Source organism: Ips typographus, linkage group LG15 (genome assembly GCF_016097725.1).
Source record: "Ips typographus isolate SLU linkage group LG15, UJ_Ityp_2.0, whole genome shotgun sequence".
NCBI lineage: Eukaryota > Metazoa > Arthropoda > Insecta > Coleoptera > Curculionidae > Ips > Ips typographus.
This window is the reverse complement of record NC_138436.1, coordinates 9,188,673-9,212,217: the sequence shown is the minus strand read 5'-3', so window position 1 is coordinate 9,212,217 and position 23,545 is coordinate 9,188,673. Positions and strand designations below refer to the sequence as shown.

The 23,545-nt window shown below is 39.9% G+C and overlaps 1 protein-coding gene across 1 annotated transcript in view; it reads left to right on the top strand.

Annotated features, from left to right (window-relative positions):
* Nucleotides 1–23,545, top strand: part of jing (AE binding protein 2 jing) — a 39,564-nt gene that overhangs the window by 11,352 nt on the left and 4,667 nt on the right. The window contains exons 2-6 of the mRNA XM_081993337.1: nucleotides 10,767–11,635; nucleotides 16,154–16,289; nucleotides 16,360–16,507; nucleotides 19,178–19,363; nucleotides 19,983–20,133. Coding sequence (XP_081849463.1) covers nucleotides 10,767–11,635; nucleotides 16,154–16,289; nucleotides 16,360–16,507; nucleotides 19,178–19,363; nucleotides 19,983–20,133 — 1,490 coding nt within the window. The remainder of the gene's footprint in view (nucleotides 1–10,766; nucleotides 11,636–16,153; nucleotides 16,290–16,359; nucleotides 16,508–19,177; nucleotides 19,364–19,982; nucleotides 20,134–23,545) is intronic.

Genomic DNA, 23,545 nt, shown 5'->3' with positions numbered 1-23,545 from the left:
TGTTTTGTTTTGGTTTCGCAGTGAAAACGTAACGGAACGTTCGGTGAGCGTGTGAATGTAATTTTCTAACAAAAGTTGCATAGTACTGCAACGTCGCATTAAATCGTCCCGACCGCAACGACGGGTCAACGTACCAAATAGAAGGTCGTTTGAGTGCGAGCGAAACGGCAACAGCGCCGCGGGCGTCTTCCGTTCTATTTTAGAAGCACGTGGGCTCCCCCCCCGAAGCGCTAAACTCGGCGTTGCCACGTTTACAGAAAACTCCCTACCTCTGACGGTTCCGTTGCACTCTCAAGTGACAGTGTGACGTCATATATATGGAAATTCACTTCTGTCTTAGATTAGTTCTTTACGTTTTGCACTGTCAATTTTGACGACCTCTGGCGGCCAAACGGTACAACTTAGCTCGGTGCAGTCACGTGCGTGATTGAGTTTGTTGCTGTCAAAATGTTATAAAACAGAAATTACTGTAACTTTTAATATCAAAATACAGAAAATGTGGTGCAACGGACCTTGCGTCGAACTTGAACCTCTTTCGTCGGACGTCGGCCTTGATCGGCTCGTTCACCTCTCTCTCTCTCCAAAGGTTACCCTTGTTTTTTTTCTTTTGTTTTTGTTTCGATATTGTTTTGATGAATTCGGGCCAGACGCGATTCGCCGAGACGAATTTTGCAATGCAAGACCGGATTTGTTCACTTTACGGTAGATCAGTTCTGGAGATACTGAATTTCTTTGAATGCTCGATCTGAGTGAAACGTAGGTGAATTCTGACAACACAGTTCGATTCCCCGTCCTCGATTTAGTAGGAAACGAGTGGTCACTCGAGGGGTCCAAATGAGAAAATAAATAAGTTACAGGGTGTTTGGTAGTTAAGCCGAAAAAACCCAACTTTTTTGTTTGATGAGGTACAAATCACATCTCGGTGTCATTTTATGTTAAAATTTCCCGGGAAAAACAGTGGTGGGGTTGGTTTCACGATATCTAGTAAACTAACCGAGTTTTGACAAAAAAACTAGTTTTTAACCCTGATTTCCTTGAAAACTCGATCTGAGTGAAATGTAGATGAATTCTGACAGCACAATTCGATTCCCCGTCCTCGATTTAGTAGGAAACGAGTGGTCACTCGAGGGGTCCAAATGAGAAAATAAATAAGTTACAGGGTGTTTGGTAGTTAAGCCGAAAAAACCCAACTTTTTTGTTTGATTAGGTACAAATCACATCTCGGTGTCATTTTATGTTAAAATTTCCTGGGAAAAACAGTGGTGGGGTTGGTTTCACGATATCTAGTAAACTAACCGAGTTTTGACAAAAAAAACTAGTTTTTAACCCTGCCTTCCTTGAAAACTCGATCTGAGTGAAATGTAGATGAATTCTGACAGCACAGTTCGATTCCCCGTCCTCGATTTAGTAGGAAACGAGTGGTCACTCGAGGGGTCCAAATGAGAAAATAAATAAGTTACAGGGTGTTTGGTAGTTAAGCCGAAAAAACCCAACTTTTTTGTTTGATTAGGTACAAATCCCATCTCGGTGTCATTTTATGTTAAAATTTCCCGGGAAAAACAGTGGTGGGGTTGGTTTCACGATATCTAGTAAACTAACCGAGTTTTGACAAAAAAACTAGTTTTTAACCCTGATTTCCTTGAAAACTCGATCTGAGTGAAATGTAGATGAATTCTGACAACACAGTTCGATTCCCCGTCCTCGATTTAGTAGGAAACGAGTGGTCACTCGAGGGGTCCAAATGAGAAAATAAATAAGTTACAGGGTGTTTGGTAGTTAAGCCGAAAAAACCCAACTTATTTGTTTGATGAGGTACAAATCACATCTCGGTGTCATTTTATGTTAAAATTTACCGGGAAAAACAGTGGTGGGGTTGGTTTCACGATATCTAGTAAACTAACCGAGTTTTGACAAAAAAAACTAGTTTTTAACCCTGATTTCCTTGAAAACTCGATCTGAGTGAAATGTAGATGAATTCTGACAGCACAATTCGATTCCCCGTCCTCGATTTAGTAGGAAACGAGTGGTCACTCGAGGGGTCCGAGTGGAAAAATAAATAAGTTACAGGGTGTTTGGTAGTTAAGCCGAAAAACCCCAACTTTTTTGTTTGATTAGGTACAAATCACATCTCGGTGTCATTTTATGTTAAAATTTCCTGGGAAAAACAGTGGTGGGGTTGGTTTCACGATATCTAGTAAACTAACCGAGTTTTGACAAAAAAACTAGTTTTTAACCCTGATTTCCTTGAAAACTCGATCTGAGTGAAATGTAGATGAATTCTGACAACACAGTTCGATTCCCCGTCCTCGATTTAGTAGGAAACGAGTGGTCACTCGAGGGGTCCAAATGAGAAAATAAATAAGTTACAGGGTGTTTGGTAGTTAAGCCGAAAAAACCCAACTTATTTGTTTGATGAGGTACAAATCACATCTCGGTGTCATTTTATGTTAAAATTTACCGGGAAAAACAGTGGTGGGGTTGGTTTCACGATATCTAGTAAACTAACCGAGTTTTGACAAAAAAAACTAGTTTTTAACCCTGATTTCCTTGAAAACTCGATCTGAGTGAAATGTAGATGAATTCTGACAGCACAGTTCGATTCCCCGTCCTCGATTTAGTAGGAAACGAGTGGTCACTCGAGGGGTCCAAATGAGAAAATAAATAAGTTACAGGGTGTTTGGTAGTTAAGCCGAAAAAACCCAACTTTTTTGTTTGATTAGGTACAAATCACATCTCGGTGTCATTTTATGTTAAAATTTCCCGGGAAAAACAGTGGTGGGGTTGGTTTCACGATATCTAGTAAACTAACCGAGTTTTGACAAAAAAACTAGTTTTTAACCCTGATTTCCTTGAAAACTCGATCTGAGTGAAATGTAGATGAATTCTGACAGCACAGTTCGATTCCCCGTCCTCGATTTAGTAGGAAACGAGTGGTCACTCGAGGGGTCCAAATGAGAAAATAAATAAGTTACAGGGTGTTTGGTAGTTAAGCCGAAAAAACCCAACTTTTTTGTTTGATTAGGTACAAATCACATCTCGGTGTCATTTTATGTTAAAATTTCCCGGGAAAAACAGTGGTGGGGTTGGTTTCACGATATCTAGTAAACTAACCGAGTTTTGACAAAAAAACTAGTTTTTAACCCTGATTTCCTTGAAAACTCGATCTGAGTGAAATGTAGATGAATTCTGACAGCACAGTTCGATTCCCCGTCCTCGATTTAGTAGGAAACGAGTGGTCACTCGAGGGGTCCAAATGAGAAAATAAATAAGTTACAGGGTGTTTGGTAGTTAAGCCGAAAAAACCCAACTTATTTGTTTGATGAGGTACAAATCACATCTCGGTGTCATTTTATGTTAAAATTTACCGGGAAAAACAGTGGTGGGGTTGGTTTCACGATATCTAGTAAACTAACCGAGTTTTGACAAAAAAAACTAGTTTTTAACCCTGATTTCCTTGAAAACTCGATCTGAGTGAAATGTAGATGAATTCTGACAGCACAGTTCGATTCCCCGTCCTCGATTTAGTAGGAAACGAGTGGTCACTCGAGGGGTCCAAGTGGAAAAATAAATAAGTTACAGGGTGTTTGGTAGTTAAGCCGAAAAAACCCAACTTATTTGTTTAATAAGGTACAAATCACATCTCGGTGTCATTTTATGTTAAAATTTCCCGGGAAAAACAGTGGTGGGGTTGGTTTCACGATATCTAGTAAACTAACCGAGTTTTGACAAAAAAACTAGTTTTTAACCCTGATTTCCTTGAAAACTCGATCTGAGTGAAATGTAGATGAATTCTGACAGCACAGTTCGATTCCCCGTCCTCGATTTAGTAGGAAACGAGTGGTCACTCGAGGGGTCCAAATGAGAAAATAAATAAGTTACAGGGTGTTTGGTAGTTAAGCCGAAAAAACCCAACTTTTTTGTTTGATGAGGTACAAATCACATCTCGGTGTCATTTTATGTTAAAATTTACCGGGAAAAACAGTGGTGGAGTTGGTTTCACGATATCTAGTAAACTAACCGAGTTTTGACAAAAAAAACTAGTTTTTAACCCTGATTTCCTTGAAAACTCGATCTGAGTGAAATGTAGATGAATTCTGACAGCACAGTTCGATTCCCCGTCCTCGATTTAGTAGGAAACGAGTGGTCACTCGAGGGGTCCAAGTGGAAAAATAAATAAGTTACAGGGTGTTTGGTAGTTAAGCCGAAAAAACCCAACTTTTTTGTTTGATTAGGTACAAATCCCATCTCGGTGTCATTTTATGTTAAAATTTCCTGGGAAAAACAGTGGTGGGGTTGGTTTCACGATATCTAGTAAACTAACCGAGTTTTGACAAAAAAACTAGTTTTTAACCCTGATTTCCTTGAAAACTCGATCTGAGTGAAATGTAGATGAATTCTGACAGCACAGTTCGATTCCCCGTCCTCGATTTAGTAGGAAACGAGTGGTCACTCGAGGGGTCCAAATGAGAAAATAAATAAGTTACAGGGTGTTTGGTAGTTAAGCCGAAAATCCCAACTTTTTTGTTTGATTAGGTACAAATCCCATCTCGGTGTCATTTTATGTTAAAATTTCCTGGGAAAAACAGTGGTGGGGTTGGTTTCACGATATCTAGTAAACTAACCGAGTTTTGACAAAAAAACTAGTTTTTAACCCTGATTTCCTTGAAAACTCGATCTGAGTGAAATGTAGATGAATTCTGACAGCACAATTCGATTCCCCGTCCTCGATTTAGTAGGAAACGAGTGGTCACTCGAGGGGTCCAAATGAGAAAATAAATAAGTTACAGGGTGTTTGGTAGTTAAGCCGAAAAAACCCAACTTTTTTGTTTGATTAGGTACAAATCCCATCTCGGTGTCATTTTATGTTAAAATTTCCCGGGAAAAACAGTGGTGGGGTTGGTTTGATAATATCTCGTAAACTAAGCGAGTTTTGACCAAAAAAAACTAATTTTTAACCCTAAAAAGTCGATCTGAGTGTAACGTTACAAATTTGACGCCCAACGTGGTGGTTTTTGTCCACAAAGTTGATTACAGATGGCGCCAGGCGCCATTACGTACCATTACAGTTGGTAATTGCGTAAAATGTGGAAAAGGAAGCGCTTCAGGCAGATACCATTTGGGCGTGGCTCGCGTTAGTAACAAAACACTGACGATGACGCAAAGGAGTGTACTTTCAAGATGGCGGCCGTTATCAAAAATAGCGATAATCGCGGGTGGAAGGGAAGTGACTGATTGTTCCACGTGTTATTTCCGTTCAATTATTCTCGCTCGAAAACAAACTGTAAAAACGCGAATCAATTGCGCCAAACGTTCAAGGTCAAAATCGACGAATTTCGCTTGGCCAAGTGGTGACGAAACGCTCGGTATTTATTTTTTTTATTAATAACAACAACAGCTCGACCTACCTTAACCCAGGTCAAGTCCAGTTGACTGGATCTAGCCGGTTTGTTTTTTTTTTTTGTTTTCGACACCTGTTGGTGGCGCCATTTTGTTTTCGCCAACAATCTGGCTTAGCCTTGGACCAAAGTCAAGGCCGTAAAAAAAAAATGAAGGTTGCATAACCTTAAAATTGGATTTTTGGGGTGGCGCTGTTTTCGAGACAGAGTTGCCACGTTTCAATGGACGCGTAGCTCCGTTATTTGCGGAGCTACGACAAAAGTGCAAATAAGGAGAGTTGTAGGAAATTTTACGCTCTACAAGATTGCTTCTAAGGATTTTTGCCCTAAAGGGCCATTTAAGGGAGCTACAGGCCGAAAACTGTCTCAAGTGCTTCAATAACTCTAAAGTGAATTAGAATGTTTCAGAGGCTTTTGACACATTTAATATGTCTGCTGGAAGCTTCTGGCACATTCTAATCATTATTAGAACCTTCTGGCACTTGAAGATGTCTATTAGATTGTTACAGAGGCCTTTGGCACATTTATTATGTCTGCTGGAAGCTTCTGGCACATTCTAATCATTATTAGAACCTTCTGGCACTTTAAGATGCCTCTTAGAATGTTTCAGAGGCCTTTGGCACATTTATTATGTCTGCTAGAAGCTTGTGGCACATTCTAATCATTATTAGAACCTTCCGTTAGTTTAAGATGTGCATTAGAATGTTACAGAGGCTTTTGGCACATTTATTATGTCTGCTGGAAGCTTGTGGCACATTCTAATCATTATTAGAACCTTCTGTTAGTTTAAGATGTGCATTAGAATGTTTTAGAGGCCTCTGACCAGTTTAAAATATCTGCTAGAGGCTTCTGGCACATTCTAAGCCTTATCAGAAGCTTCTGGCACTTTAAGATGCCTCTTAGAATGTTTTAGAGGCATTTGACACATTTATTATGTCTGCTAGAAGCTTGTGGCACATTCTAATCATTATTAGAACCTTCTGGCACTTTAAGATGCCTCTTAGAATGTTTCAGAGGCCTTTGGCACATTTATTATGTCTGCTAGAAGCTTGTGGCACATTCTAATCATTATTAGAACCTTCTGGCACTTGAAGATGTTTATTAGAATGTTTCGGAGGCCTTTGGCACATTTATTATGTCTGCTAGAAGCTTGTGGCACATTCTAATCATTATTAGAACCTTCTGGCACTTGAAGATGTTTATTAGAATGTTTCAGAGGCCTTTGGCACATTTATTATGTCTGCTAGAAGCTTGTGGCACATTCTAATCATTATTAGAACCTTCTGGCACTTGAAGATGTTTATTAGAATGTTTCAGAGGCCTTTGGCACATTTATTATGTCTGCTAGAAGCTTGTGGCACATTCTAATCATTATTAGAACCTTCTGGCACTTGAAGATGTTTATTAGAATGTTTCGGAGGCCTTTGGCACATTTATTATGTCTGCTAGAAGCTTGTGGCACATTCTAATCATTATTAGAACCTTCTGGCACTTGAAGATGTTTATTAGAATGTTACAGAGGCCTTTGGCACATTTATTATGTCTGCTAGAAGCTTGTGGCACATTCTAATCATTATCAGAACCTTCTGGCACTTGAAGATGTTTATTAGAATGTTACAGAGGCCTTTGGCACATTTATTATGTCTGCTAGAAGCTTGTGGCACATTCTAATCATTATCAGAACCTTCTGGCACTTGAAGATGTTTATTAGAATGTTACAGAGGCCTTTGGCACATTTATTATGTCTGCTAGAAGCTTGTGGCACATTCTAATCATTATTAGAACCTTCTGGCACTTGAAGATGTTTATTAGAATGTTACAGAGGCCTTTGGCACATTTATTATGTCTGCTAGAAGCTTGTGGCACATTCTAATCATTATCAGAACCTTCTGGCACTTGAAGATGTTTATTAGAATGTTTCAGAGGCCTTTGGCACATTTATTATGTCTGCTGAAAGCTTGTGGCACATTCTAATCATTATCAGAACCTTCTGGCACTTGAAGATGTTTATTAGAATGTTACAGAGGCCTTTGGCACATTTATTATGTCTGCTAGAAGCTTGTGGCACATTCTAATCATTATTAGAACCTTCTGGCACTTGAAGATGTCTATTAGAATGTTTCAGAGGCCTTTGGCACATTTATTATGTCTGCTAGAAGCTTGTGGCACATTCTAATCATTATTAGAACCTTCTGGCACTTGAAGATGTTTATTAGAATGTTTCAGAGGCCTTTGGCACATTTATTATGTCTGCTGAAAGCTTGTGGCACATTCTAATCATTATTAGAACCTTCTGGCACTTGAAGATGTTTATTAGAATGTTTCAGAGGCCTTTGGCACATTTATTATGTCTGCTGAAAGCTTGTGGCACATTCTAATCGTTATTAGAAGCTTCTGGCACTTTAAGATGCCGCTTAGAATGTTTCAGAGGCCTTTGGCACATTTATTATGTCTGCTGGAAGCTTCTGGCATATTCTAATCATTATTAGAACCTTCTGGCACTTGAAGATGTCTATTAGAATGTTACAGAGGCCTTTGGCACATTTATTATGTCTGCTAGAAGCTTGTGGCACATTCTAATCATTATTAGAACCTTCTGGCACTTGAAGATGTTTATTAGAATGTTTCAGAGGCCTTTGGCACATTTATTATGTCTGCTGAAAGCTTGTGGCACATTCTAATCGTTATTAGAAGCTTCTGGCACTTTAAGATGCCGCTTAGAATGTTTCAGAGGCCTTTGGCACATTTATTATGTCTGCTGGAAGCTTCTGGCATATTCTAATCATTATTAGAACCTTCTGGCACTTGAAGATGTCTATTAGAATGTTTCAGAGGCCTTTGGCACATTTATTATGTCTGCTGAAAGCTTGTGGCACATTCTAATCGTTATTAGAAGCTTCTGGCACTTTAAGATGCCGCTTAGAATGTTTCAGAGGCCTTTGGCACATTTATTATGTCTGCTGGAAGCTTCTGGCATATTCTAATCATTATTAGAACCTTCTGGCACTTGAAGATGTCTATTAGAATGTTACAGAGGCCTTTGGCACATTTATTATGTCTGCTAGAAGCTTGTGGCACATTCTAATCATTATTAGAACCTTCTGGCACTTGAAGATGTCTATTAGAATGTTACAGAGGCCTTTGGCACATTTATTATGTCTGCTAGAAGCTTGTGGCACATTCTAATCATTATTAGAACCTTCTGGCACTTGAAGATGTTTATTAGAATGTTTCAGAGGCCTTTGGCACATTTATTATGTCTGCTGGAAGCTTCTGGCACATTCTAATCATTATTAGAACCTTCTGGCACTTGAAGATGTTTATTAGAATGTTTCAGAGGCCTTTGGCACATTTATTATGTCTGCTGGAAGCTTCTGGCACATTCTAATCATTATTAGAACCTTCTGGCACTTGAAGATGTTTATTAGAATGTTTCAGAGGCCTTTGGCACATTTATTATGTCTGCTGGAAGCTTCTGGCATATTCTAATCATTATTAGAACCTTCTGGCACTTGAAGATGTTTATTAGAATGTTTCAGAGGCCTTTGGCACATTTATTATGTCTGCTAGAAGCTTGTGGCACATTCTAATCATTATTAGAACCTTCTGGCACTTGAAGATGTTTATTAGAATGTTTCAGAGGCCTTTGGCACATTTATTATGTCTGCTAGAAGTTTGTGGCACATTCTAATCATTATTAGAACCTTCTGGCACTTGAAGATGCCTCTTAGAATGTTTCAGAGGCCTTTGGCACATTTATTATGTCTGCTAGAAGTTTGTGGCACATTCTAATCATTATTAGAACCTTCTGGCACTTTAAGATGCCTCTTAGAATGTTTCAGAGGCCTTTGGCACATTTATTATGTCTGCTGGAAGCTTCTGGCATATTCTAATCATTATTAGAACCTTCTGGCACTTGAAGATGTCTATTAGAATGTTACAGAGGCCTTTGGCACATTTATTATGTCTGCTAGAAGCTTGTGGCACATTCTAATCATTATTAGAACCTTCTGGCACTTGAAGATGTCTATTAGATTGTTTCAGAGGCTTTTGGCACATTTATTATGTCTGCTGGAAGCTTCTGGCATATTCTAATCATTATTAGAACCTTCTGGCACTTGAAGATGTCTATTAGATTGTTTCAGAGGCTTTTGGCACATTTATTATGTCTGCTGAAAGCTTGTGGCACATTCTAATCGTTATCAGAACCTTCTGGCACTTTAAGATGTCTATTAGAATGCTTCAGAGGCCTTTGGCACATTTAATATGTCTGCTGGAAGCTTGTGGCACATTCTAATCGTTATTAGAAGCTTCTGGCACTTTAAGATGCCGCTTAGAATGTTTCAGAGGCCTTTGGCACATTTATTATGTCTGCTAGAAGCTTGTGGCACATTCTAATCATTATCAGAACCTTCTGGCACTTGAAGATGTTTATTAGAATGTTACAGAGGCTTTTGGCACATTTATTATGTCTGCTGGAAGCTTGTGGCACATTCTAATCATTATTAGAACCTTCCGTTAGTTTAAGATGTGCATTAGAATGTTTTAGAGGCCTCTGACCAGTTTAAAATATCTGCTAGAGGCTTCTGGCACATTCTAAGCCTTATCAGAAGCTTCTGGCACTTGAAGATGCCTCTTAGAATGTTTTAGAGGCCTTTGGCTCATTTAATAGGTCTGCTGGAAGCTTGTGGCACATTCTAATCATTACTAGAACCTTCCGTTAGTTTGAGATGTGCATTAGAATGTTTCCGACCAGTTTAAAATACCTGCTAGATGCTTCTGACAGTTTTGGCGACCGTGCGCGGGTTATTTATTCTAGTCAGCTGTGACGAGCCGTCACTGCGTCCGGATTGGTCGCGTTTAGGGTGGAAGGGATTGGTATAGTGTAGAGTAGGGCTTGAGGGTTGGGGGGGGGGGGAATTGAAGTTTTATTGTATAGTGTAAAGGCGGCCTATACTAAGCATGGTCCTCTAACCTCCCGGTAGCCAGTAGACATTTTGGCCCCTTATCTACGTGTTATCTATATCTATATAGAATAGAATATTCCAGTATAGATATTGTAGGTTTTTTGTTCTGAGTGAAACGTGCTGTGGCAACCGTATTGAAAGAACAGGTGTGTGTAAATATGGCTTGGGAAGAAGGATGGAAACAATCTTTTTACCTGACTGAAACCCAAAATTGCTGTCCTTGAGTATTTCGGGTCTTTTTGTGTGGAACGCCTTAACTAGCGTATGAGAGAGAGAGAGAGAGAGAGATCTAGCCCCTTAAAAGCCTATTTTGCTAAAAATGTCTCGTTGGTTACGTTGTTGCCAATTCCTCCGCCAGTTTGTCTAGAACTAGTACTGATTGGCCATTTTGTTTTTTCTGTAGTGGAGTGGCAGTACTGAGCTGCACGGACTGTAGCGGCAGCAGCACGGCATCGAGCGACATCACCGATCCCGGTTCGCCCTTCAGCACCGCCTCCAATCACTCGGAGGACTCGGGAGTGGCCGCGCCCCTCCACCACCATCCGCCGCCCAGGATGCCGCCCGCCCAGACCGCCCACCACCCGCCTTGGCTGTGGACCGAATCGGTCAAGATTGCCACGCGCAATCACAACTACAAAACCGCCCAGGCGCCGCCCAAAATGCAACAGGGCAAAATCACCGAGTACTTCAAGAAGCACAGCCTGAGGAAGGATCTAGCAAAATCGAAACCACCGGGAATCGGTAAAATAGCGATAATCAGCCAAAAATTGAGTTGCAGCGATAATCGACGCAACGCCACCCCGAAACTGGTGAAAACCCGAAACGTGGGCGGGGCTCCTAGAAAAATTCTACCCGCTCCCAGCAAAATGTCCCAACCCGATCACGTGACGAACAATTTGTACCAATTCGCTCCCGTGATTGCCGCTCCCGTGGCTTTTCCCTCCAACCTGACGTATCTTCATGCCAAAACCGCGAAACCGCCCGACAACCTGTTTCTGCCCCAGTTTGCCACCCTCAATTGCGTCAAACTGAACGCGTTCGTGTTGCCCTCGCGGCTGCTCAGCGTCGACACCGCCCTGCCCACGGTACTGTCCGCCCGGCCCAAGATGGCGGACGCGAATGGGTTCGCGTCAACGCCAACCGCGACGCAGCCGCAGACTCGCGCGGACGGTGGCGTCCTCTTCAAGAGAACCGATGAACCGACCGGCCGGACGGAGGAATGTCAGTCGAAGCCGGAAAAACCGCCCGACCGAACGCCCTCTCGGAATCAAGGTGAGTTTTGCTTTCACCCTAAATTACTCCCTCATTTGACAAGATACGGCAAAATGTCATAGAAAACAAAGGATAGAGCAGATTTCAAGCTTTCCAAAAATATCCCCACATGACTTAATTGATCATACTGTTTGGCCGCTAGAGGGCGTCAAAGTTGCTTCACCATAAAATCGCACATTTTTAGACAACCGCTGCTTTCACCCTAATTTACTCCCTTACTTGACAAGATACGTCAAAATGTCATAGAAAAGAAACGATAGAGCAGTTTACAAGCTTTCCAAAAATATCCCCCCATGAGTTGATTGGTCATACCGTTTGGCCCTAGAGGGCGTCAAAGTTGCTTCACCATAAAATCGCACATTTTTAGACACCCGCTGCTTTCACCCTAATTTACTCCCTTACTTGACAAGATACGTCAAAATTTCATAGAAAACAAAATTTAGAGCAGATTTCAAGCTTTCCAAAAATATCCCCCCATGAGTTGATTGATCATACCGTTTGGCCGCTAGAGGGCATTAAAGTTGCTTCACCATAAAGTCGCACATTTTTAGACACCCGCTGCTTTCACCCTAATTTACTCCCTTACTTGACAAGATACGTCAAAATTTCATAGAAAACAAAATTTAGAGCAGATTTCAAGCTTTCCAAAAATATCCCCACATGACTTAATTGATCATACCGTTTGGCCGCTAGAGGGCATTAAAGTTGCTTCACCATAAAATCGCACATTTTTAGACACCCGCTGCTTTCACCCTAATTTACTCCCTTACTTGACAAGATACGTCAAAATGTCATAGAAAAGAAACGATAGAGCAGATTACAAGCTTTCCAAAAATATCCCCCCATGAGTTGATTGGTCATACCGTTTGGCCCTAGAGGGCGTCAAAGTTGCTTCACCATAAAATCGCACATTTTTAGACACCCGCTGCTTTCACCCTAATTTACTCCCTTACTTGACAAGATACGTCAAAATGTCATAGAAAAGAAACGATAGAGCAGATTACAAGCTTTCCAAAAATATCCCCCCATGAGTTGATTGATCATACCGTTTGGCCGCTAGAGGGCATTAAAGTTGCTTCACCATAAAATCGCACATTTTTAGACACCCGCTGCTTTCACCCTAATTTACTCCCTTACTTGACAAGATACGTCAAAATGTCATAGAAAACAAAAGATAGTGCAGATTACAAGCTTTCCAAAAATATCCCCACATGACTTAATTGATCATACCGTTTGGCCGCTAGAGGGCATTAAAGTTGCTTCACCATAAAGTCGCACATTTTTAGACACCCGCTGCTTTCACCCTAATTTACTCCCTTACTTGACAAGATACGTCAAAATGTCATAGAAAAGAAACGATAGAGCAGTTTACAAGCTTTCCAAAAATATCCCCCCATGAGTTGATTGATCATACCGTTTGGCCGCTAGAGGGCGTCAAAGTTGCTTCACCATAAAATCGCACATTTTTAGACACCCGCTGCTTTCACCCTAATTTACTCCCTTACTTGACAAGATACGTCAAAATGTCATAGAAAAGAAACGATAGAGCAGTTTACAAGCTTTCCAAAAATATCCCCCCATGAGTTGATTGGTCATACCGTTTGGCCGCTAGAGGGCGTCAAAGTTGCTTCACCATAAAATCGCACATTTTTAGACAACCGCTGCTTTCACCCTAATTTACTCCCTTACTTGTCAAGATACGTCAAAATGTCATAGAAAAGAAACGATAGAGCAGATTACAAGCTTTCCAAAAATATCCCCACATGACTTAATTGATCATACCATTTGGCCGCTAGAGGGCATTAAAGTTGCTTTACCATAAAATCGCACATTTTTAGACACCCGCTGCTTTCATCCTAATTTACTCCCTTACTTGACAAGATACGTCAAAATTTCATAGAAAACAAAATTTAGAGCAGATTTCAAGCTTTCCAAAAATATCCCCCCATGAGTTGATTGATCATACCGTTTGGCCGCTAGAGGGCATTAAAGTTGCTTCACCATAAAGTCGCACATTTTTAGACACCCGCTGCTTTCACCCTAATTTACTCCCTTACTTGACAAGATACGTCAAAATGTCATAGAAAAGAAACGATAGAGCAGTTTACAAGCTTTCCAAAAATATCCCCACATGACTTAATTGATCATACCGTTTGGCCGCTAGAGGGCATTAAAGTTGCTTCACCATAAAATCGCACATTTTTAGACACCCGCTGCTTTCACCCTAATTTACTCCCTTACTTGACAAGATACGTCAAAATGTCATAGAAAAGAAACGATAGAGCAGATTACAAGCTTTCCAAAAATATCCCCACATGACTTAATTGATCATACCATTTGGCCGCTAGAGGGCATTAAAGTTGCTTTACCATAAAATCGCACATTTTTAGACACCCGCTGCTTTCACCCTAATTTACTCCCTTACTTGACAAGATACGTCAAAATGTCATAGAAAAGAAACGATAGAGCAGATTACAAGCTTTCCAAAAATATCCCCCCATGAGTTGATTGATCATACCGTTTGGCCGCTAGAGGGCATTAAAGTTGCTTCACCATAAAATCGCACATTTTTAGACACCCGCTGCTTTCACCCTAATTTACTCCCTTACTTGACAAGATACGTCAAAATGTCATAGAAAAGAAACGATAGAGCAGTTTACAAGCTTTCCAAAAATATCCCCACATGACTTAATTGATCATACCGTTTGGCCGCTAGAGGGCATTAAAGTTGCTTTACCATATAATCGCACATTTTTAGACACCCGCTGCTTTCACCCTAATTTACTCCCTTACTTGACAAGATACGTCAAAATGTCATAGAAAAGAAACGATAGAGCAGATTACAAGCTTTCCAAAAATATCCCCCCATGAGTTGATTGATCATACCGTTTGGCCGCTAGAGGGCATTAAAGTTGCTTCACCATAAAATCGCACATTTTTAGACACCCGCTGCTTTCACCCTAATTTACTCCCTTACTTGACAAGATACGTCAAAATGTCATAGAAAACAAAAGATAGTGCAGATTACAAGCTTTCCAAAAATATCTCCACATGACTTAATTGATCATACCGTTTGGCCGCTAGAGGGCATTAAAGTTGCTTCACCATAAAATCGCACATTTTTAGACACCCGCTGCTTTCACCCTAATTTACTCCCTTACTTGACAAGATACGTCAAAATGTCATAGAAAAGAAACGATAGAGCAGTTTACAAGCTTTCCAAAAATATCCCCCCATGAGTTGATTGGTCATACCGTTTGGCCGCTAGAGGGCGTCAAAGTTGCTTCACCATAAAATCGCACATTTTTAGACACCCGCTGCTTTCACCCTAATTTACTCCCTTACTTGACAAGATACGTCAAAATGTCATAAAAAACAAAAGATAGAGCAGATTTCAAGCTTTCCAAAAATATCCCCACATGACTTAATTGATCATACCGTTTGGCCACTAGAGGGCCTTCACCATAAAATCACATATTTTTTGACACGTGGTTTTGACCCTAAATTACTCCGTTATTTGACAAATTACGTCAAAATGTCATAGAAAACAAAAGATAGATCAGATGTCAAGCTTTCCAAAAATGCCCGCACATGACTTGATTGATCACACCGTTTGGCCACTAGAGGGCGCTAAAGTTCCTTCACCATAAAATCACGTATTTTGTGACACTGGTTGCTTTGACCCTAAATTACTCTCTTTTTTGACAAGTTACGTCAAAATGTGATAGAAAACAAAAGATAGAGCATACGGTCACGTGATTGTTTTTGACAATGTCTACTGGCTTTTACAGTGTTGCAAGCTCAAAATTACATTATCAACGTCACGTGACGTGTCTTTTACAATTTCAGCAACTGTCTAAAATGTAATTTACCATTTTTCAAACTGCGGTTTTCAAGGTCACGTGACCGTGGTTTTTAACAATGTCAATGTCAAAATATATTTTTCGCTTGTCACAATTTGGAAAAACAGTCACCAGTGACCTTAGAAAATCGAAATTTGCAGCTTTCGGCCACAAGGTCAAATCAAGTGTCAAAACCTTTACATTGTAACCTAAAAACTGTCACGTGACCATTAAAACAATCAATCTCAAGATTTGCAATTATCTCAATACCGAGGACGTTGAGAAACTGAGTTTAAGAATGCAGAAAACATTTGAAGGTGTCCTGCAAGCAGTTGAAATAATTTCAAGCCAGTTTGAGGCATTTTGTAGGCAAAAAGGCATTTTTCAGGTTATGTTGGTCCTACCTTTCTGCAGAAAGTAAAACTCATTAAGATTTTATTGGTGTAAAGGGAAAGGGGATGGTAATAAACCACCCGGTACCGTACCAAGCATTTCTTAGTTCAGTAGTAGGTAGTACCGCAATTTAGGGATAGTTTCGTCATGAATCTCAGAAAACGTCGCACGTTAGAGGCAAAAACACGTGATTTGCTTTACTTAAAGTATTCGGCTCAATTAGGTGGTTTTTTTTCGGTGTTTTTTTTCGTGTATTTGAGGATGATTTTGTTTTTTGTTGTAGCCAATCAGAAATCGCCATCGCCCGCCGATTCGGACAGTGGCGTATCCAGTCGCGGCAGTTTGGAGGTTTGCGTCGACGAACCAATCGCCGAGCCGCCCAAAAAGTCGCCGATCCTATCGCAACCAAAGACAATCAGGTCAGTGGCGTGCGCATCTTGTTTCTATATTAATTCACATTTTTTTTTGGCCGAATCGTGGTGCGCGTAGGTTTCCAGCAGTGCAACACCAAAAAACAAAAGACAAAAGCGCCGAGAGTGGTAAAGCGTCGCCGCACGTCAATGGGGGCGGACGATGTCGTTGGAACGAGTGCGCGGCGCAATTCGACACCAGCGGGGCCTTACTGGAACATCTTCAGGTTAGTCATTTTGTTTGGGTGCACGTTACACGCTTCGTTTTGGTTCCATTGGAATTGCCGACCTCAAATTAGTCGAAAACGAGTATAAACTCGATTTTTTGATTTTTTTTATTTTTTTCTAATTTACTCCCTTACTTGACAAGATACGTCAAAATGTCATAGAAAACAAAAGATAGAGCAGGTTTCAAGCTTCCCAAAAATATCCCCCCTTGAGTTGATTGGTCATGCCGTTTGGCCGCTAGAGGCCGTCAAAGTTTCTTCACTAAAAAATTACAAATTTTGTGACACTCGCTGCTTTGAATCTAAATTACTCCGTTATTTGACAAGATACGTCAAAATGTCATAGAAAACAAAAGATAGTGCAGATTACAAGCTTTCCAAAAATGTCCGAACATGAGTTGATTGGTCATACCGTTTGTCCGCTAGAGGGCGTCAAAGTTGCTTCACCATAAAATCACTAATATTTAGACATCCGCTGCTTTCACCCTAAATTACTCCCTTACTTGACAAGATACGTCAAAATGTCATACAAAACAAAAGATAGAGCAGATTTCAAGCTTTCTAAAAATGTCCCCACATGAGCTGATTGGTCATACCGTTTGGCCGCTAGAGGGCGTTAAAGTTGCTTCACCATAACATCGCGCATTTTTAGACACCCGCTGCTTTCACCCTAATTTACTCCCTTACTTGACAAGATACGTCAAAATGTCATAGAAAACAAAAGATAGTGCAGATTTCAAGCTTTCCAAAAATATCCCCACATGAGTTGATTGATAACACCGTTCGGCCACTAGAGGGCGTCAAATTTCTTTTACCATAATATCACATATTACGAGCATATTATAAATATTTTTTAGTCAGATTTCATGTATCTCTTAATCCGACCGAGTTTCTGCCAAAGAAATATTTAAATTGTTAAATTTCAAGTCTAACTCTGTTAGTTTTTGAGATATCAAAAAATCGACTGCACCAGCGTCTTTTCCAGGAAATTCTAACATAAAATGACACCGAGACGTCAACTGTAACTTGACAAATAAAAAAGTTGTATTTTTTGACAGTTCCTTGCCGCCATTTTGAATTTTCTGTCAAAATATTGACTTGCACCTCATTTTAAAGGAAATTTCGCGTAGTTTCAAGAAATGACTGTCAAAATGACGTTCAAGGCCGCCATTTTGAATTTTCTGTCAAAATATTGACTTGCACCTCATTTTAAAGGAAATTTCGCGTAGTTTCAAGAAATGACTGTCAAAATGACGTTCAAGGCCACCATTTTGAATTTTCTGTCAAAATATTGACTTGCACCTCATTTTAAAGGAAATTTCGCGTAGTTTCAAGAAATGGCTGACAAAATGGCGTTTCAGGCCGCCATTTTGAATTTTCTGTCAAAATATTGACTTGCACCTCATTTTAAAGGAAATTTCGCGTAGTTTCAAGAAATGACTATCAAAATGACGTTCAAGGCCGCCATTTTGAATTTTCTGTCAAAATATTGACTTGCACCTCATTTTAAAGGAAATTTCGCGTAGTTTCAAGAAATGACTGTCAAAATGACGTTTAAGGCCGCCATTTTGAATTTCCTGTCAAAATATTGACTCGCACCTCATTTTAAAGGAAATTTTGCGTAGTTTCAAGAAATGACTGTCAAAATGACGTTCAAGGCCGCCATTTTGAATTTCCTGTCAAAATATTGACTTGCACCTCATTTTAAAGGAAATTTCGCGTAGTTTCAAGAAATGACTGTCAAAATGACGTTCCGGGCCGCCATTTTGAATTTCCTGTCAAAATATTGACTCGCACCTCATTTTAAAAGAAATTTTGCGTAGTTTCAAGAAATGACTGTCAAAATGACGTTCCGGGCCGCCATTTTGAATTTCCTGTCAAAATATTGACTTGCACCTCATTTTAAAGAAAATTTCGTGTAGTTTCAAGAAATGACTGTCAAAATGACGTTCCGGGCCGCCATTTTGAATTTCCTGTCAAAATATTGACTCGCACCTCATTTTAAAAGAAATTTTGCGTAGTTTCAAGAAATGACTGTCAAAATGACGTTCCGGGCCGCCATTTTGAATTTCCTGTCAAAATATTGACTTGCACCTCATTTTAAAGAAAATTTCGCGTAGTTTCAAGAAATGACTATCAAAATGACGTTCAAGGCCGCCATTTTGAATTTTCTGTCAAAATATTGACTTGCACCTCATTTTAAAGGAAATTTCGCGTAGTTTCAAGAAATGGCTGACAAAATGGCGTTTCAGGCCGCCATTTTGAATTTCCTGTCAAAATATTGACTTGCACCTCATTTTAAAGGAAATTTCGCGTAGTTTCAAGAAATGACTGTCAAAATGACGTTTAAGGCCGCCATTTTGAATTTCCTGTCAAAATATTGACTCGCACCTCATTTTAAAGGAAATTTTGCGTAGTTTCAAGAAATGACTGTCAAAATGACGTTCAAGGCCGCCATTTTGAATTTCCTGTCAAAATATTGACTTGCACCTCATTTTAAAGGAAATTTCGCGTAGTTTCAAGAAATGACTGTCAAAATGACGTTCCGGGCCGCCATTTTGAATTTCCTGTCAAAATATTGACTCGCACCTCATTTTAAAAGAAATTTTGCGTCGTTTCAAGAAATGACTGACAAAATGGTCATAATCGGTTTTATTCTTCATTTTCCAGGTGAAACATGTGATATCGCAATCGCACGCCAATCAGGAGCAGTACGTGTGCCTGTGGCGCGGTTGCAAAGTGCACGGTCGCACCTCGTGCTCGATTTCGTGGCTCGAGCGGCACGTGCTCGCCCACGCGGGCACCAAACCGTTCCGGTGCATCGTCGATGGGTGCGGACAACGGTTCAACTCGCAGGTGAGTCGGATTGCGACGTCATTTTCCCACCGCCCTCTATACTAGAAAGCCGAAAATGTCACTTTTAATTAACGTATGCAGATGCAATAAAAAATATGTTTTTTTTTTTAATTGTTTCGTGTAGTTGATTGCAAGTTGTGAGTGAAAAATCAAAAAAAGGTTCATTCCTGATCCAAATATGTATTAGATAGAGCTTTTTCTACACAATCAAGTCCAGCCTAAACAAATTTGTTGTGGAAAGTACAACACACAGCAAACTAGTTTAAACACTGTTCAGTAGAAGAAAATCTGTAAATCCTTGAAACTAGGTAAGCAAAACTGGTAAGTGGTTCTTATGTTACTACCAAGAACATTGCTGTTACAATGTGGCTTGAAAAACTTATGAACAAAAATAACTTACGTAAATAACCTCAAGTTTTGATTTTAAACCGTAAAAATTCATCTAATCCTCAAAAAACTGAATTTCTACAATACAAACAAACGCGCAAACTGTCACCGCTATTTCCGCCATATTGGAATTTTTGACAAGCATCTTGGAATAGGCTTTCTAGTGTAGTAGGCGGTGCATTTTCCCCCATTCGCTCGGTTCGCCGACTAATCCCGATCAAATTTTTGACAGTTGATGTTGGAGCGGCACGTCAACAATCACTTTAACGGAGAGGGCGGCCAGAACGCCGCCGCAAAAAAGTCGATCGAAAATGGCGGCGGCAACGTCAAACTGTTTAAGCGAAACGGTCGAATTATTCGATTCCGACGCCAGCCTTGGTCAGGTAAAATTTCTTTTTATGCACTTTCTTTTGTTTTTTTTTTTTTGGGGGGGGGGGGTTCACTTTAACCTCACTTTTTTCCAATCCCGCTCGCGGATCGTCGTGCAATGTCGGAGCTTATCATAAAAAATGTTAGGTTATAGTTTCTTTCGGTTTGGGCCCCGGTAGAGTTTCAGCGTGTTGGTGACTTTTGGAGAATTTGTTTATTATACAGGGTGGTCCAGTTTTAAATGTCAATAATTCACCAATCCATGGCCAATTAAAAAATAAGTTGACATTTGTTATGTCATTTTCCTGAAAAGTGCTTCCTAAGGAAAATACAGTCCTTCAAAAATTTCTGTTTGAAAAAATTGTCTTCGAAACGGAAAATTCACTTAAGAAGTTTAAAAAATATTATTGTAGCCAGTTTTCAGACAAACTGAAAGACTATATATTTTTCGCTTATCAGACCCTAAATTACTCCTTTGTTTGACAGGTTACGTCAAAATGTCATAGAAAACAAAAGATAGAGCAAATTTCAAGCTTTCCAAAAATGTCCCCACATGAGTTGATTGGTCATACCGTTTGGCCGCTAGAGGGCGTCAAAGTTGCTTCACCATAAAATCGCACATTTTTAGACACCCGCTGCTTTCACCCTAATTTATTCCCTTACTTGACAAGATACGTCAAAATGTCATAGAAAACAAAAGATAGAGCAGATTTCAAGCTTTCCAAAAATATCCCCCCTTGAGTTGATTGGTCATACCGTTTGTCCGCTAGAGGGCGTCAAAGTTGCTTCACCATAAAATCGCACATTTTTAGACACCCGCTGCTTTCACCCTAATTTATTCCCTTACTTGACAAGATACGTCAAAATGTCATAGAAAAGAAACGATAGAGCAGATTACAAGCTTTCCAAAAATATCCCCACATGACTTAATTGATCATACCATTTGGCCGCTAGAGGGCATTAAAGTTGCTTCACCATAAAATCGCACATTTTTAGACACCCGCTGCTTTCACCCTAATTTATTCCCTTACTTGACAAGATACGTCAAAATGTCATAGAAAACAAAAGATAGAGCAGATTTCAAGCTTTCCAAAAATATCCCCCCTTGACTTAATTGATCATACCATTTGGCCGCTAGAGGGCATTAAAGTTGCTTCACCATAAAATCGCACATTTTTAGACACCCGCTGCTTTCACCCTAATTTATTCCCTTACTTGACAAGATACGTCAAAATGTCATAGAAAACAAAAGATAGAGCAGATTTCAAACTTTCCAAAAATGTCCCCACATGAGTTGATTGGTCATACCGTTTGGCCGCTAGAGGGCGTCAAAGTTGCTTCACCATAAAATCGCACATTTTTAGACACCCGCTGCTTTCACCCTAATTTATTCCCTTACTTGACAAGATACGTCAAAATGTCATAGAAAACAAAAGATAGAGCAGATTTCAAGCTTTCCAAAAATATCCCCCCTTGAGTTGATTGGTCATACCGTTTGTCCGCTAGAGGGCGTCAAAGTTGCTTCACCATAAAATCGCACATTTTTAGACACCCGCTGCTTTCACCCTAATTTATTCCCTTACTTGACAAGATACGTCAAAATGTCATAGAAAAGAAACGATAGAGCAGATTACAAGCTTTCCAAAAATATCCCCACATGACTTAATTGATCATACCATTTGGCCGCTAGAGGGCATTAAAGTTGCTTCACCATAAAATCGCACATTTTTAGACACCCGCTGCTTTCACCCTAATTTATTCCCTTACTTGACAAGATACGTCAAAATGTCATAGAAAAGAAACGATAGAGCAGATTACAAGCTTTCCAAAAATATCCCCACATGACTTAATTGATCATACCATTTGGCCGCTAGAGGGCATTAAAGTTGCTTCACCATAAAATCGCACATTTTTAGACACCCGCTGCTTTCACCCTAATTTATTCCCTTACTTGACAAGATACGTCAAAATGTCATAGAAAACAAAAGATAGAGCAGATTTCAAGCTTTCCAAAAATATCCCCCCTTGACTTAATTGATCATACCATTTGGCCGCTAGAGGGCATTAAAGTTGCTTCACCATAAAATCGCACATTTTTAGACACCCGCTGCTTTCACCCTAATTTATTCCCTTACTTGACAAGATACGTCAAAATGTCATAGAAAACAAAAGATAGAGCAGATTTCAAACTTTCCAAAAATGTCCCCACATGAGTTGATTGGTCATACCGTTTGGCCGCTAGAGGGCGTCAAAGTTGCTTCACCATAAAATCGCACATTTTTAGACACCCGATGCTTTCACCCTAATTTACTCCTTTATTTGACAAGATACGTCAAAATGTCATAGAAAACAAAAGATAGAGCAGATTTCAAGCTTTCCAAAAATATCCCCCCTTGAGTTGATTGGTCATACCGTTTGTCCGCTAGAGGGCGTCAAAGTTGCTTCACCATAAAATCGCACATTTTTAGACACCCGCTGCTTTCACCCTAATTTACTCCCTTACTTGACAAGATACGTCAAAATGTCATAGAAAAGAAACGATAGAGCAGATTACAAGCTTTCCAAAAATATCCCAACATGACTTAATTGATCATACCATTTGGCCGCTAGAGGGCATTAAAGTTGCTTCACCATAAAATCGCACATTTTTAGACACCCGCTGCTTTCACCCTAATTTATTCCCTTACTTGACAAGATACGTCAAAATGTCATAGAAAAGAAACGATAGAGCAGATTACAAGCTTTCCAAAAATATCCCCACATGACTTAATTGATCATACCATTTGGCCGCTAGAGGGCATTAAAGTTGCTTCACCATAAAATCGCACATTTTTAGACACCCGCTGCTTTCACCCTAATTTATTCCCTTACTTGACAAGATACGTCAAAATGTCATAGAAAACAAAAGATAGAGCAGATTTCAAGCTTTCCAAAAATATCCCCCCTTGAGTTGATTGGTCATACCGTTTGGCCGCTAGAGGGCGTCAAAGTTGCTTCACCATAAAATCGCACATTTTTAGACACCCGCTGCTTTCACCCTAATTTATTCCCTTACTTGACAAGATACGTCAAAATGTCATAGAAAACAAAAGATAGAGCAGATTTCAAGCTTTCCAAAAATATCCCCACATGACTTAATTGATCATACCATTTGGCCGCTAGAGGGCATTAAAGTTGCTTCACCATAAAATCGCACATTTTTAGACACCCGCTGCTTTCACCCTAATTTACTCCCTTACTTGACAAGATACGTCAAAATGTCATAGAAAACAAAAGATAGAGCAGATTTCAAGCTTTCCAAAAATATCCCCCCTTGAGTTGATTGGTCATACCGTTTGTCCGCTAGAGGGCGTCAAAGTTGCTTCACCATAAACAAGTCTTGAATGTTCAATTTTAAACTATAAAACGATTTTTGAAATTGAAATT